A 16,148-nucleotide genomic window follows, 5' to 3' on the forward strand; every position below is an offset into this window, starting at 1 on the left:
TATCGATGAGTTGATGTTGGAATAAGGTAAGAAATTTCACTATTTTTTCCCCTTCTGTCTGCTAATTTTGGAGTATTAAGAAGTATATTATTTCAATCTCTAAGTAATTATTTTTAAAGGAGTATTTAAACATGCTGTATCAAAATTCTTTTGTGTCTTGTGGAAAATACAATTCTGTGGCTCTTAGAATTGCATTTTACACTCTCCAATGAATTATTTAGAGTGTCCTCTTTTTAAACTGTATATCAAAACATCATTAGAGGTTATCTAATAGCTAGCTCATCATCCCATTCCCCTTTTGAGGTTTGTGGGCCAATTTTCACCCTGTTAAACTCTCCAGAATAATGAAACTAATTTGGGATCTTGCTGTGGAATTAAATGCTCGTACAGATCTCACACCCTCTGAGACCATAAACATCTGCCATAACATTCCTTATAGCCAAATAACCTTACTATTACCAGCATCGGTGCCTGTGGAGAGAGGAAGTTTAGGTACACACAGAAGTGCTCTGGGAAGTGTGTTGCCATTGATTTGTACTTTAAGAAATTCGGAGAATTCAAAGAAAGCACATTTTGTTATTATTAGATCCAAATATTTTTCTAAATATTGGGGATTAAACTGAAACTAGGCAACCATTTAGAATATTAGAGATTCCATGTTGGTTTTGAGTTTAAGATCTTAAGTGTTTGCCACTGTTACAGTTTTAATGCCTTACATATGACTAAGTCCTTTGGCTACATTATCTCAACCATACCCTGCCCTTGTGAAATGATTATTATTTTTATCATTACTGATTCTTTTGGGGTGGGGATTTTGTGTCATACTTGCTCTCAGGGGCTATTCTGGACTCAGTGTTCAACTGACCCCTTGTGGGTCTCAGGGGACCAAAAATGGTGCCAAAGTTTTGATATCAACCAGGTTACAGTTGATATCGTGGTGTATGATGCAAGTGCCTTGCCTCCTGTACTGTCTTTCTGGCTCCAGTTATTATAATTATTATCCCATTTTACAAATGAAAATAGATAAAATTCGATTTATTGCTAGGGAACATTACACATCGAATGAAAAGCACACCTAAGAGAAAAACCAAGCCAACCTTGCTTCAGAGCTACTACCTGTCGTGATCTTCAGTGATTCACACTGGAGCTATGGGCCAGACAGCAAATAAGCAAGCAAGGTTGCAACAGGGTTCGAAGGTAGACTTAAGTCCTGAGGAGAACTAAAGTAGAATAGAGTGAAAGGAGGTGGTGAAAAGAAGTACGTTTTAGACAGAGTGGTCAGACAAAGGCTTTTAGAGAAAGTTGAGAGATGCTTCCGTTGATGGAGCTAGCAGAACCTGACAAAGAAGACTTTCTGTTGTAAAGAGGGTTTTCATCCTTGGAGAAATAAATGGTCCCCCAGAACTGATTGAATAGGGATTCACGCAAAGGGCTAAAAGCAGTGGGTGGAAAAGTAATTCTAGTTAATGAAAAACAGCCTGAAGTCATACCTATGTTCACACCACTTCGGGCCAAAGGGTCTCTTTGTACAGGTGATAAGATACCTTTATTGTGGTCCTTCCTGGTTCAATCTCTTGTACTGCACATAGGTCCCCAAGCACCTCCAGGGGTCACTAGTGAGCAAAGAGTCAGGAGTAGCCCCTGAGCAGTACCAGATATGGCCCCCCAAACCCAACACCCCTTCCAAAAAGGATTCCATCTATTGCCCTATCCTTTCTCCCCAAGTATTTCACTTCCTCTAAGACTGTCTTTCTCTCTATTCTCCTTACTGTATACTCAAATTATTCTTGTCTGCCTGTCTTCCTTCCTATTGCATGACACAATTACTCTCTTAGTCTCTCTATTTAGACTCAGGAAACTCCTAGAGAAGCTCATGCAGCTTCCTCTGACTTTTTGATGATCATATTACTTTTCAGTTTTATGGATGACTCCCTTTCATCCTTCTCCACTCTGGTCAAGCCTCCATTTCATCCCATTATTTGTTAGCAAACCACTGTGCCCATTATTCTCTGAGAAAATCCTGACTATCATGAATGCATTTCTCATCCCTATACTTTAAATATTATTTTTGTCTTCCTTCCTTCCTTCCTCCCTCCCTCCCTCCCTCCCTCCCTCCCTCCCTCTCTCTCTCTTTCTTTCTTTCTTTCTTTCTTTCTTTCTTTCTTTCTTTCTTTCTTTTCTTTTCTTTCTTTTTTTAAAATTAATTAATTGATTTATTTTGAATACTCATCCCTCCACCAGAAACCATTTCCTACTACCACGGATCCCAGTATCCCTCCCACCCCCCGCCCCCCATCCCACCCTGTCTCTGTGGCAGGGCATTCCCTTTTGTGCTCTCTCTCCTATTGGGTGTTGTGGTTTGTATAAGAGTTAAGCCTGATTTTCAGGGAGAAACGTTGGATGATTTACTTTCCATTGATTACTTTGTATATAGGGAGATGTCGTGCAGCCGCATAAGCGGCCGCAGAGTTGGGAGTAAAAGTCTTGGTTCCCACATACTCGAGCTATGCTTGTAGAGGCTCATGGTCACCGGGGTTCCATCTGGAGGAGGCGTCTTTTCTTTCTTTATTATTTTTTTTTCAGCAACATGCCAGGAACTTGTGCTTTATTTCCCATATTTGATCCTCGATAATTGTCTTGGTTCCAGGACTGGTAAGATAGTACGGTAAATAAGGTGCTTGCCTTGCATGCTGCGAATCTCTGTTCAATCCCTGGCACCAGGTATGGTCCCTTGAGCATCACTAGGGACCACTCCTGAGCACCAGAGCCAGCAATAGTTTGAGAGAGCACCTTCAGGTGTGGCCCAAACTCCACCTCCCTCCAAGAATTGTTTGATCCTTAGTCACCCCTACATCGTTTTATTGATAGTCACTATATATTTTCACAGGCAAAGCAAATCTTTCATCTGAGCTCTTGATTACATTTACCTCTTACTCTGTGACTTTCAGTTTTTAAATAAATATTTTTTTACAGCTTTGGATTCTATCATCATTTCATCTATATTAAATTAAAAAAATTCCTCACTGTTATATTTCTCTCCTAAAACACAGATTGTGCCCATTGCCTCCACTCTTATACTTACCATTCTCTCAATGCTCTGCTGCTGCTTCATCAAGCTAAACATTAGGGATTAGGTCATCCTTGCATAGCCAATCCATAATTTCAATTGTTGTCAGTCCACTCACTTGCGCTGCAACTTCTGGCACTATCGGCAACTTTTCTGCCCTCAGTTTCCCTAATGTTACTATTTTCCCTGACGCTTTGATTACTTTTGATTGTTCCTTCTTGGTTTAATTCACTTCTTTATTCTAACCTCATTTTTAGTATATTAGTGTTGTAGAGTTCTCTCCTTGATCCTCTTGTCAGCTTAAATTTGGAGGATGGAGGGAAATGAACCCATTTCTACGAATTCACCATTGTTCTAATGACTTTTTAAAAATTTTTATTAGTGAAATACCATGAGGTACAGTTGTAGACTTACAAATTTTTGTGCTTGGGTTTCAGTTATACAATGATTGAGTACCCATCCCTCCACCAGTGACCATTCCCCACCTCCAATGCTCCCAGCATCCCTCTCACCCCCCTGTGGCAGGGCATTCCCCTTTGTTCTCTCTCTTCTTTTGGGTGCTGTGGTTTGCAAAAGAGGCATTCAGTAGCAATCATGTTCGGTCTATAGTCTGCTTTCAGCATGCATCTCTCATCCTGGGAGGGTCCTCCCAATACCCTTTACTTGGTTCTAATGACTTTTAAATTAACATTTTCAACCAAAATGTCTCTTGCACATGCTAGATCAGTAAATCCAAATTTTTATTTTGTTTTGGGGCCACACACAGCAGTTCTCAGGGCTAACTCCTTCCTCTGTGCTCAGGGATTACTCCTGATGAGGCTCAGAGTAATATATGGGATGCCGGGAATTGAACCCGGGTCAGAAGGTAAGACCTAGGGCATGCTGGCATGGACCCCGGCCTCAGAGCTATCTCCTGCACCCAGTATAAGTTTTTAAAAATGAAATAATAATGATCTTATCAGATCTTCCAGTGAGTAAGAGTTATCATAGAAAGTCCTTTGAGTCACCTATTAACCATGAATCTCAAGTGGATGATGTGAGTTTATTCACCGTTCTACCACACCATTTTCTGTAAGACAATAGCTTTAAAGACTAAATAAAAATTAAAAGTTTTGATGGTCATCCTCTGTATTTGACATCATTGTTCTTATTTTCCTTAGGATTTTTCAGCACGGCCTGGATAATTCTGTTTCACAATCTTTAAAACCATGTTTCAAACAACCATTACATTGGCTTTCATGCTTTTCACGATTCTACCCTTCTTTACTCAGGTGAGAACATTTAAATGCTATACTATATATAAATATAAGACTTCTCTCAAATACCAATAGAAACTTTTATAGATGAAGTTGAATATATCTTATACGCAGCTAGTACTTTTTATAAAAGATAGGCAAGAAGCAAGCACAGAGGATTATTTTTCTTTTTGTTGTTGTTTTCTAACTTTTAGCTCAAGATTTCAAGGTACAAGCCTCATAATTATTCTAATAACATAGCTTTAGAGATGTAATGAATAAATGTAAATTTGTCAAATTCCGTTTTATTTTAGTTAATTGCCTAGTCATTTAAAAGATTGATCTATGACTGGGGGTTTGACAGCTCTCCAATTAATTATCAAAAGAAATAGCCCAACTGGATAATTCATGTAACTAACTCAGAGCCTTAGGTAAAAGTTGAGCGTGGAATAACTTTGAAAATTATGAACAGGGTCTTTCACTTTTATTATTTAATTAACAGAATTTCAATATAAGAAAAACCATTTAAAGTATGAAATGTACTTTCAGAGTAATCGATGACATTTTGTGGCATTATGTGGAATGTCAGTCTGATTCTTTGCTGAATATATCATAGGAATGTACCTCTTCTTGTTTTCTGTGAATAGATACATCACATGTAACTGGTGGAGATTAGTTAATCCTCCTACTTTCCTAACACGTCTTAGAAATGCACAATCAATGATTTAACATCGAAATGGATTTACTGCATCAGTCTAAAAGAACAGCAATTCTGCCCACAAGAGCCAATATCTATAGACACATCAAATATTTAATGTTTCCAAATATGCGCCCTTCCCTATAGAGTTAATGGGGAATTTAAGAACATGAGGTATATAGTCCCGACTGTCAGTACCTCGATGTATTTTTGTTCATTTGTATATAAAACTTTTCTGTATCTGTGATTCATTCCTTATAATTGATTTTTTGAGATAGAATACCCTCAATACTTGTCATCATAAGACCCTGTTAGCTTGCTTGTAAATGCTATTGTGTCATTGAAAAGCTAACAGGCACATCTTCAATGAATACTGTTATAAAAATAACATGTTCAACAATGGGTTTTTTTACAGTGTGTGTTATCTAGACTGTCACTCTGATGAGTTCCCAAATTTCTAGTATTTGTTTTCTGTGTCATTATTACATTCCCTTTGATCTGCCTTTATTACTTTGGTTTTTGTTGTTGTTGTTGTTGTTGGTGGTGGTGGTTTAGATTTGGTTTGGGGTCAGATGTACTGACCAGGTGGTTATGATACTCCTAGCTCAGTGCTCAGGTGCTGCTCCTGGTGCTGCTCAGGAGGACATGGGCTAGGGTTGGGTTCCCCACCAGAGCCAGGGAGCCAACCTGGGCCTCCTGCATGCTGCATGTGCTTATCTCAAAACTATATTTCTGGCCCCTTTGTTAAGCCAGATTTAATCTTACTTGGTATCTAGTGGGCTTATTCCTACATCAGTGCAGCTCTATAAATAAGACTTTACTTCTCCAGACTGGCTTAGTTCAGGCCAGAGAGAGACCTGGAAAGTCCCCATGGAAAAGGGCTATCTTTCTGATAGCTATTTGTTCAATTTATCTTCTTTTTCTTCTATACCTAAAGCAAACACATAATACTTTTCTTTCTTTTCTCTGTAATATCTTAAAATAAAAATCACCTAGATTTGACTACACAGTCTAAAGTGGAAATACAATTTGGTACAAGTTCTCTGGAAGGCCATTTTAAACAATATATTTAAAAATCTTAAAAATATTTATGCCCCTTTTACCCAGCAATTATATCCCTAGGAGACAGTCAGAAGGAATTATCAGAGCTGTTTAAAACAGTTTTATCCGTAAATATATTCATTGAAGCCTATTTGCTAAAAAAAAAAAAAAATAAAGAAAATAAAATCTCACAGATTTGAAGTAGACAATCAGAGACATCCAATAGAGTGCTGTTATCCCGCCAGGAATGACCTCTGAGCTCAGAACCAGAGGAAGCTCTGAGCACTGATGAGCATTGCACAAAGAGATAAATAAATAAAACAGTTGATTTTCAGAAAGAGAGGGATAGACATGGAAAGATTGCATTCATCTGGGGAATATGGCCGAGATTAGTGCCCGGAATTTTACTCCATGGCTTGGAGGGAGCTCACTAATAAAAATTAATAAAAAAAAATAAAGATCATTCTACAAAATAAATAAATAAATAAAAGAGTTGATTTTGAGCATATTAAATGACAAATATATATATATGATTTGTATCTGAGGGAAAACACAGGCTTGTAATTATGACGTTGTCAGTGCTAGCTGAGTTTTTAGAGTGTTTGCGAGAGATTGGTGTGAGGCTTAAAAGTACACACCAAGAACTCTGAATTTCACAAACACTTGTCTTAATTACAAGCCTGAGGTTGTACAGGAGTTAAGGCGATATTTTTTACACAGAGCTGACCCTGTTTTGATCCCTGAAACTACCTATAGATCCCCGAGCCCCGCTAGGAGTGATCCCTGAGCACAGAGGGAGGAGTAAAACCTGAGTACACCCAGGTGTGACCCAACACCACCTCCCTCTATAAACAAATCCCTGAGATTCTGAAGCAGTGGGAAGGAGGAAGAGACAGTCTAGAAGTGACAAGGACAGTGATGGAGAGTCCTTGGCACTCCATTTTGGTGAACTTGCAGTCTCTTTACACATCAGAAATATGAACATCAGCATTCTTAAAGTCATGTTACCTAGAATACAACAAATATTTTTAAAAAATGTACACACATGCACAAAAATTTAAAAGCTATATATAAGAAAGTGAACATTAAAAAGATATATCCAGAGAGTGTATATTCCTTATCTTTACATTGTGAGATTGAAAGCAATTTTATTTATTTATTTATTTGGGAGAGTCGCATCTGACTGTGCTTAGAGCTTACTTCTGTCTCTGTGCTCAAAGGTCATTCTTGTTGGTGCTGGGGAGACCATATGTAGTGCCAGGGATTTGAACAAGGTTAGCAATGTGCAAGGCAAGAGCCTTCCCTCTGTATTACCTCTTCAACTTCAACCTACAAGTATTTTTAATTTTTATCTGTAGCAATAAAAGTCCCTATAAAGCTTCCTATATTTTCCAGATTTCATGTATTGAAAGCAATTTAACTTTATTAGATATTTTTTTTAATTTTGAAAGTCACACTTAAAAACTGATCTTTTGTTAACATGACTTCGCTTGTATCCTCTATGTGACGAGTTCTAGCCCTGCACCTCTCACTCTGAGCACTTGTCGTTACCCCAGTATTATATATGTCCAGCTGCGCATATTTCTTGAATGACTGCCAGAAGTACTAGAAATCTAGTATGAGGGCCTAACTGGTCCCTCTTTCCTTGTATTGGATCTGTGTTTTCTATTAGCAGTGCCATCATTCTTGAACACTTTCCAAGTAGAATTTTGATGAGCGATTCCGTGTTGAGCTGCTGCTTTACCTGTTTCTAGTATTTTCTCATGTTCATTTTCCTTCACACTTGGGGGTATATTCACAGTCTATCCTGACTTATTCCAGAAGCACTTGAAAGTCTTTTCTGCTTCAGGAGTCAGTCTCCTCACTTGTGTTTATTTTATTTAATTTTTTTTTATTTAGCTATCATGAAATTACAAAGTTATTCGTGATTGGGTTTCAGGCACACAATGTTTCAACACTGATCCCTTCATCAGTGTCCACTTCCCCTTACCATTGCCACCATAATCCCATTTTCCTTCCACCCACCAATCTGCTTCTTCAAAAGTTTCTGTTATAACACACACACACACACACACACACATACACACACACACGTTTTGTGGTTTACAGTACTGTGACTGATAGAGTTTCATACACAACCCTTTACCACATTTCAGCATCATCTCCTACTCCCAGTCGCACACTTCCTCCCACAAGAGACATTGCCTCTCCCTGTCCTATTCTGCCTCCTTCAGTGACATGTTTCCTACTGAACACCAGTTCTCATGTTCCTGGTTTCCACTGTCTTTGTGTATTCATTATTCTTCATTATATTTCTTTGTAGCCCGCATATAATAGATCATTCTGTGTTGGTCTCTCTCCCTCTGAGACTCTTCAGGTCCCTCTGTGTAGCAGCAAATTGCACAGCTTTATTTTTTCTTGTGGCTGAGTAATTCATTCATTTGTTCATCATCCTGTTATTCGTCGATTGCCTCGAGCAGGCCCCAGTAACGTCTCTTTCATCCTAGCCCTGAGATTTTATTCAAGGCTCATTAGGAGAATGAGACCCATCATTGTTACTGGTATATGGCATATTTGGTACGCCACGGGGAGTTTGCCAGACTCTGCCCTGTGGGCAGGCTACATTCGATAGCCTGCAAGTTTGTCCAAAGTAGGAATGAGATAATAAGATGTCATAAAAAGATGTCCTGATAAGATGTCGCGTGGCCGCAAATGCGGCCACGCAGTTTCGGGAGCTGGATTTTATAGTCTCTGAGTCTTGGCCGCTGATGGGATTACACGGCGCCAGGGGGCCAGGTGGCTGAGTAATATTCCATTGTATATATTTACCATAGTTTTTTATTGAGTTTTCTAACTATTGAACACTTAGATTGTTTTTCAGGTTTTGGCTATTGTGGTTACTGATCCAAAGAACATAGGGATGCAAATGTCTTTTCTCTATTTTGTTTTAGGGAATATACCCTTGGGAGTATATTCCAAGAACTGGAGTTTCTGGGTCAAATGGAAGCATAATTCCGAGATTCCTTAGGAATGTCCATATTGTTTTTAGAAAAGAAAACAGAAATGTGGACCCATCAACATTTCCATTATCAGTTAATGAGTGTTCCTTTCTCACCACATCCACATCAGCACTGGTAGTTCTTGTTCTTTTGGATGTGTGCCAGTATCTGGGTATGAGATGATATCTCATTATGTTTGGATTTTTATCTCTGACGATTAGTAAATGAGCATTTTTCATGTGCTTTTCAGCCCTTTGTATTTCTTCCTTTAGGAAGTTTCTGTTCATCTCTTCCCTCTATCTTTTGATGGAGTTGAATTTTTTTCTTGTAAAATTTTACCAGTGCCTTATATACCTTTTATACTAGCCCCTTATCAAATGATTTTTGGATAAATAATTTTCCCCTTTCCACGGACTGTCTTTATATCCTGGGTCATCACTGCCTTTGAGGTGCAGAAGCTTCTTAATTTGATATCATCCCATTTGTTTATCTTTACTTCCACTTTATTGGTCAGCAGTATTTTATCCTTGAAGAAGTCTTTTGCTTCAATGTCATAGAAAGTTACACCTACATTTTCCCCTATGTACCTTATGGATTCAGGTCTGACGTTGAGGTCTTTATGTCAAAATGGTTTGACTTGACTTTTGTGTATGCCATTAGAAAGACGTCTAAGTTCATTTTTTTTTTGCATGTAGCTGACCACATTTCCCAGCACCTCTTCTCCAAGATTGCATACTTGCTCCACTTCATATATTTTGCTTCTTTATCAAAGATTAACTGACCATATACACGAGGGTCTATTAGAACAGTCAACTCTATTCCATTGATTTGAGGGTCTTTCTTTATTCTAATACCATGATATTTTAATTACTACTGCTTTATAGTACAGTTTGAAGTTGGAGAAAGTAATGCTTCCCACCTTCTTTTCCCCAAGGTTGCTTTAGCTATTCGGTGGGTTGGGGAATGGGGCAGTATAATTGTTCCATAGAAATTTAAGCAGTGTTTGATCATTTCTTTGGAAAATGCCATGGGTATCTTTATAGGGACTGCGTTGAATCTGGACAGTGCTTTGGGGAGTATACACATTTTAATGATATTAACCCTCTGAATCCATGAGCAGGGGATATGTTTCTATTTTCTCATGTTCTCTTTTATTCCTTGAAGTAGTTTTTTGCAGTTTTCATTGTAGAGGACTTTCATCTCTTTAGTTAAGCTGATTCAGAGGTACTTGATTTTCTGAGGTACATTGTGAATGTAATTGTTATTATTTTTAATATCTCTCTTCTTTTTCATTATTTGCATGTAGGAAAGGCAAGCACTTTTGCATATTAATTTTATAGCATGATACTTTACTATGCAAATCTATTGTTTCTAGAAGATTTTCTGTAGTGTCTTTAGAATTTTCTAAATATGATATACCATCTGCAAATCAAGCTTGACTTCTCCTTTTTTATCTGGATGCCCCTTATATATTTTTCTTGCTTAATTGCTATAGCAAATACTTCCTTTACTATATTGAATAGAAATGGTAAGAGTCCTCACTTGTACTTAACACATAGTTATTCCCTGCACTTTTTCTCTTATCTATTGTTTTTTGTTTATTTTCAGCTTTGGGCCTTGATTCGCCCAAAGTTTTCTCTCTTGGAATGTCTTTGGTTCTTCTTTGCCTAAATCTATGTGCAAGATATTGTATTAGTCCCTCCCTACACTAGTGCCCAGCTTTTGATGACTTGCCTAAAACAAATACACATATATCCTTGAAAAGGTATGATAAACATATTCATTTGATTCAAGGATGTGATGTAACATGCTTGAAGCAATTGAACCCCGAGGAAAAAAAGTAATTTCAAAATAGTTCCAATTAGTGATTTTTGTAAATGGTTATAAGGATGCTTCATAGATCTCCATAAAATGACCTTAAAAGTCTCCACCTTCTCATACATTTGATTCACAAATATAAACTAAGTTTGTGTCTTTCACCCCATATATTAATTATCCTTTAAAACTTTAGTCCTCACTTACACAACTAAAATGAACTGTTTAGTGAAATTCATGAACTGGCTTATGACAAGCAAAATATAATTAGGCTTTTCTTTTGAGATTGAGAGATGGTGACTGAGATATTTAATATTAAGGAAGATTATGGGAATTTATTCATCTGTTTATCTGCCTGTACATGTTAGTTGTTTAAAAAAATTACATACACTTTAACAGTATTAAACACATTAAGATTTAATTAAAAGTGGTGGAAAGGAAGAGGCAGAGTAAGGAGGGATATGGCATTTAGAGATGTGGGGGTTGGAGAGATAGTACAACAGATAGTGCTTGCCTTGCATATGGCTAAACCAGTTCTGTTCCCCAGAACCACTTATGTTCTCTTGAGCCCCTCTAGGGGTAATCCCTGAGTACAGAGCCATCTGAGCACTGATGAGTGTGCCCCCAGCCTTCTTTCAATACAAAAAACATGTTACAGATGTGTGAACAGTGAAAACAACATACATTGGTCTATAGGATTACTAGAAAAAATTGTGAAATTATCTAAGATAGTAAAAGTAGAAATTTCCGTCCTTCTTCTAGAGCTTAGAAGAGTTTATGTTAGATAAAATAAATATATTTTCAAAGCAGTAAGTACAGTGTGCTGTATTGCTCTATTTGTTATTTCTAGCAGTAAAAATAGACTAACAATATTAATTGATTATAAAGGTATCATACTAGAATAAACTGAGGCAGGTGGAGAAGATTAAGCTCAAGGTTATGATACCATATTGTTCTTGCATATAGATGTTTTAGAAATAATACAATCTTTGTTAATTACGGTAAGTTGTAATGTAATGCTTTTTATTGTTTCCCAAAACTTTCATCTTCTTATTGTTCTTTTAAATACTTCCAAATATTTCTAAGGTCTTCCTTAGCTGAAAAGATCATACTAAATCCAAGTAGCATAATCAGTGTGAGTAAACAGTTCACTCAATTTTACTGCTCATTTTCTTTTGTGATGACAACATGATGTTTTAATTTGTGGTTAGTCCTTCCTGAGCTGTACATATTTCATTTTCTGCTCTGCTTTTGTTCCATGATTCAGTTGATATAATCCTTTCTTGGACAGAATAAAGGCATTTTTAAAGCTCTATTTCAAGTAAGGCATTGTAGTAGTTGTTAAATCAAGGGGAAGATAAGTACAATGAAATTTAAGATGAAGTCCTTTATCAAAACAGTGACACGTTGGTGATAAATATAGTCTTAATTAGTGATCTTCTTGAGAACAGCATGTAATGCCCTTGTTTTCTTCCTTCATTTTGATACTCCAAATTTTCTTCTGTGATGTTTTTCTTATTTTCTGCTTACTTTCTTATTGTTGATTCTCTGTGTCCTTTGCCAGTACAAACACAATGACTGGGCCATTAAATATCCAGTGTCTTTAGCACTCTGATCATAGAACATGTCCTGGTGAAGTTACTTCTTCCTATGACTTCTTATACCTCCAATATGTCCCCCAAATTGTATTATCAAGATAATCTCTGCCAGGACTACAGACTTGTAGACTCTTGGGCATAAACCATACAGGAATGTCTTCTTGAACTTTATACCTGGATATCACAAAGATTTCTCAAAATTAACATGACCAATTGAACTTAGCATAATTCCCTCTAAACTGATTCTCTTTTGTTATAAGCTTACTGTATCACTGTATCACTGTCATCCTGATGTTCATCGATTTCCTCGAGCAGGTACCAGTAATATCTCCTTCATCCTAGCCCTGAAATTTTAGAAAGTGCCACATTCGAGGCTCTTTCAGGGTAAGGGGAATGAGACACATCATTGTTACTGGGTTTTCGCATATCGAATATGCCACGGGGAGTTTGACAGACTCTGCCACGCAGGCAGGATACTCTCGGTAGCCTACCTGGTTCTCCAAGAGTAAGAACTAGATAATAAGAGGTCGCGTGGCCACGTGCTTCCGGGAGCTGGGTTTTATAGTCTCTGAGTCTTGGCCGTTGATGGGATAACACGACGCCAGGGGCAGTTGGTGGGTGTAACTATCTTGCTACTGGAAGATGGGAGATCTGGGTGGAGGAGGCCCAGTCCCGATCCAAGCAGACTTAGAGATCTCAGCCCCGGGTCATGCATGCCTGGGCTCCTCTGCCGGTTCCTTCATGCGTGAGGCTCATCCGAATGTGTGAAGAGTGAGCTTAAGCATGGCTGTGGATGGTTCTGGAGGTCTTTGGCAGCTGGGGCTCCGCTCGGGGCAGGGAGGGAAACTCACCCACCCCCCTCCATGGGGCCCTGGTGAGGACAGCCAGGCACGGGGGCAGAAGACTGTGCTGTTCTCTTCTGGGGGCTGGGTTTTATAGTCTCTTTTGTTATGACCTATAGAAAATAATAGTACCTCTATCAAATTGCACAAATCAGAAACCAAGAATGTAAACTGAATACCTCCCTCTGTTTTCCTACCATATACAATATATTACTCTCATTAACTTTAATTCCTAATATCAGCTTTTCAAATCACCAACTGAGCCTTATTCCAAACCTCTGTAAATATCTTTTCTGTCCTCTACAGTGACCTACTATATATATATATATATATATCTTATGTATATTGAAATCTATGTCCAGTGTTCTCCAAACTGAGATTTCCCAAACCTATGTGGCACTTTCTATGAGAAAATTGGAAATGAGAGTATAAATTTTATTGGTATAAAGTTGACAAGAATATTATTTTAACGTAAAGCATACAACATAATAATAAAATATTTTTTAAAATCAAATTTTATCATGTTAAAAGTCTCCATAACTTTTCTCTGTTTCTACATATAAACATAAAAATTAGCATTACTCATAAAATCTATACAGATGTGATTTATTTATTTTTGCATCCACTTTGATATCACACTATCCTGTGATTTGCTCTCCACACATTCTTTTGTTTATATTTCCTTACCCTGGTGTCCTACTTTATGCCACAGGATCTTTGTACATACTTCTTCTTTCTCTGAAATGTCCTCTTCTTCCTTCCTTCAGTTAATGCCAGGTTATCTTTATTTGTCGATCACTATGTGACTTGTGTAGGGAAACTGTTCATCAACCCCCAAACACTAATGCATTTCCCACTAATACATTTTTTGCTTTTTCCTCATTGAGTTCTCATCGTTACTTTTATATCAATTTGTATTATCATCTAAGCTAGGTTTATATTTTCTACTCAGTTCCATAAGAATAAGGATTATTGTCTTTTGCTTATTGTTTTGTCTCTGTGCCCTAATACATAGGGATCAGCCCATATTGGGAAGATGTCGCAAGTGAGTTCAGTTCCAGCATTGCTTTACCCTCCACTAAGCATGAGCCTATGTAGTCTTGGTGGCTCTTGGCACTGCCAAGTTTCTCCTCAGGGTTCAGAGTACCCTGACTCCCATGTGGCCACTGTTGGCCACTGAGTATAGCACAGCGGGTAGGGCGTTTGCCTTACAAGCGGCCAACATGGCCGACCCAAGTTCGATTCCTCCGCCCCTCTCGGAGAGCCCGGCAAGCTAACGCGAGTATTCGATATGCCAAACACAGTAACAACAAAGTCTCCAATGGAGACGTTACTGGGCCCGCTCAAGCAAATCAACGATCAACGGGAGGGCCTTTACCTTTAAAAAATAATCAACACATATTAATTAATGAGTAAATAAATGAAAAATTGAAGTAGTAGTATATCAGATCTTGCTATATTTAATAGTACATTTAGATATTTACAATCAATTGATCTAAGTCGCAAAGGTGAGGTATGGGAAGCATGGTCTTGTTGAGAAAATTCTTGTTATTCTTATGAGAAACATCTGGGGAGAAAGAGTTTTCAGCTCCCAACTGTTGAAAACAGGCAGCTCTGCAGAACCGAGAGAAGGATATTTAGAGAGCACTTACTCTGATGAGGTACCAACCTTTAATATGGGACCGATAGCCAAGGGAGAATAGTGGGATTTTTTAAACATGAAAACACAAAGTAATTTCAAGCAACTGGATCTTTGAACAGATACTTAGAGAGGTCACATGTCTATGGAGCGGTTATTAAAAGAAGTGAAAATGTCAAATGAACATATTTGACATACCAGATATCTTAGAATTTATTACCATAGCATCTATTATTTCTTTTTAAGAATTTATTTCATTGTATTTATGGGTGGTGGGGTGCAACTCTTAGGGGTGCTCAGTGTATTTTTTCTTCTCTACTATGGTTTAATGGTGAGATGTAGGGGGTCACGGTGATAGTACAGCAGGTAGGGCACTTGCCTCGTCTCTTTCTTTCCATCTGCCTCTGACTAAAAGTGACAACTGACAATGATTAAAGAGTCATTTAGTTACACTATGGTCATTAAACAGTTATAACAAAGCCTGAGAAATAGTACAGTGGATAGGGTGTTTGCCTTGCACATGACTGACCTGTGTTTGATCCTGAAACCGATATTGTCTCCCAAGCCCCGTCAAGAGTGACCCCTGAGCACATAGCAAGGAGTAAACCCTGGACACAGCTGGGTATGCCCTCTCCAAATAAAATGATGATTAAAAAATAAAGTCATAACAAAGAGCAAAGGCTAGTTTTGTAAATAGGATGCTTAGAATAGTCACCAAGTTCAAATTTAAATATAGTAAAATTTACAGAGTTATAAATAATTCTATATAAGCTGAAACTACTTGAAATTTATGGCAACTTTTTCTTTATCCTATACCTATATATGCTATTGTATGTAGAGCATACTATACAAAAAACAATTAATTTTGTATAGTATGCTTGGTGGAACTGGTAACTTTACTAAATCTTGAGTCTATGTAGCCAAACACTGAGTCTTAGAGACGGTCTGTACCAGTTTTGGAGTTCATTTTAAAACTTGGTATTTTATGCTGATGTTTTGAGTTTGATCACTTTGGAGGGCTAATGAGTAAGGCCTCACAAAAGGTATTGAGTCCTTAATAATTTTCCCAGTAGTCATTCATTGTTCAAACAAAAGGGAATGGGGGCTGGGGTGTTTAGTACAGTGGGTGGGGGTCTTGTCTTGCACACAGCTGACCCAGGCTCAATCCCTAGCACTGTATCTGGTTCAGGCCTCATCAGGAGTGATCCCTGAGTG

The 16,148-nt window shown here is 37.9% G+C and overlaps 1 protein-coding gene across 1 annotated transcript in view; it reads left to right on the plus strand.

The window, feature by feature from the left end:
* The window catches only part of KIAA0825 (KIAA0825 ortholog), a 441,165-nt gene that overhangs the window by 166,207 nt on the left and 258,810 nt on the right, over positions 1-16,148 (plus strand). Inside the window, exon 13 of the mRNA XM_056112442.1 lies at positions 4,228-4,338. Coding sequence (XP_055968417.1) covers positions 4,228-4,338 — 111 coding nt within the window. The remainder of the gene's footprint in view (positions 1-4,227; positions 4,339-16,148) is intronic.

The sequence above is a fragment of the Sorex fumeus genome, unplaced genomic scaffold (assembly GCF_029834395.1).
Source record: "Sorex fumeus unplaced genomic scaffold, SorFum_2.1 ptg000018l, whole genome shotgun sequence".
In the NCBI taxonomy this organism is placed as follows: domain Eukaryota; kingdom Metazoa; phylum Chordata; class Mammalia; order Eulipotyphla; family Soricidae; genus Sorex; species Sorex fumeus.